At 35.8% G+C, this 1,355-nt stretch overlaps 1 protein-coding gene across 1 annotated transcript in view; it reads left to right on the forward strand.

Moving 5' to 3' along the window:
• The window catches only part of TANGO6 (transport and golgi organization 6 homolog), a 251,235-nt gene that overhangs the window by 25,630 nt on the left and 224,250 nt on the right, over positions 1-1,355 (forward strand). Inside the window, exon 7 of the mRNA XM_042780884.1 lies at positions 1,164-1,246. Coding sequence (XP_042636818.1) covers positions 1,164-1,246 — 83 coding nt within the window. The remainder of the gene's footprint in view (positions 1-1,163; positions 1,247-1,355) is intronic.

Raw genomic sequence — 1,355 nt, forward strand, 5'->3', positions numbered from 1 at the left:
TGGTAGGGTGGAGGGTCGAGGAAAGAGGGGAAGGCCTTCAACGAGATGGATTGACACAGTGGCTGCGATGATGGGCTCAAGTATAGCAGGGATTGTGGAGCTGGTGCGGGATCGGGCAGTGTTTCGTTCTGCTGTGCATGGGGTCGCTATGAGTCGGAAATGACTCGACGGCACCTAACAACAACAACAATAACATCCTCACAAGAATGCCATGCACCTTATTTGCATTATGAGCAAGCTGTCTAATCCTCTTGGTAGGGCACAAGCCTACCTAGCCATTTGGTGGGAGTTCCAAGACCATGGCTAGAAAGACCATATAAACGTGATCCTCACACTGCACTACTGTCTAATATACAGACTTAATTCAAATTTATTCAATTGTCCTAATAATTTTCTTAGTAACTATTTTTGAAAATTTAGGATCCAATCAAGAAACATACGTTTTACTTGCTTTGTTGTCTTTTTAGTCTCCTTTAATGTAGATTAGTTCTTTACATTTTGACGGAAATACTAAACAGATGACTTTGAATCCTGACAACAGCAGTTTTAAGAAATGTCACATCACCTGTGCTGTTGGTGGCACAGAGAAAAATACTTTATGGAAAAATATAAATACTGATAAAGGTGTTTCAGAAGAGTTGGACACTGAATATGAAGTTTTAAGTATTCTTTATCACAATTATTTAGTTTGTATAAAGAATGTAATAAAATTTTATGTCTGAATAACTCTAAAAGGGACCTTTCAATGCTTTTTAGACTCTTTTAAAAAACTTTTTAAAGAGAAATTTTCAAGTACACTCAAACATACAAAGAATGATATAGTGAACTCCTTTTTACTTGTCACCTAGACACAGCCATCAACTCTCTGCCATTTTTCTTTTGCTCCCCATTTTCTCATTCAATAAATTTAAAATAAAAATTCTAAGTGATACATGTCATGGATTAATTGGCAGTGGTGTTTTTCCTTTCTTAGTGATGTTTATCATCAGTGACATCACAGATTCTGTGAATGGTGCCGTATGGTGCAGTGGTAACCATATTGATTTTCCAATCTTAGCTATTCCTTACCAAACCACATGTTTAGTAAAACGTTCTTCCTTAGGCTTAGTTTCTTTTATTCAGTAAGGCACTGAGTGTGGGTAATTTTACTTTTTGTTCTCCAGAGATTCCAGAGTGTGACATCATTCCAGGGACTATTTTGGTGACAGAAGAAGAGCTTAATAGATGTATTGAGGATATATTCAAGGTTGGTAATTTGGATCACTAGTTTTATCTTTTAATTGGTACTTTAGGAATTGGAATGACTGATCTTAAGTTTTAAACTGTCAAAATCATTTTTTTTTTTTTTAATTAGG

Source organism: Orycteropus afer, unplaced genomic scaffold, assembly GCF_000298275.1.
Source record: "Orycteropus afer afer isolate SDZICR_OR568_19922 unplaced genomic scaffold, OryAfe1.0 scaffold00067, whole genome shotgun sequence".
NCBI classification, from domain to species: Eukaryota; Metazoa; Chordata; class Mammalia; order Tubulidentata; family Orycteropodidae; genus Orycteropus; species Orycteropus afer.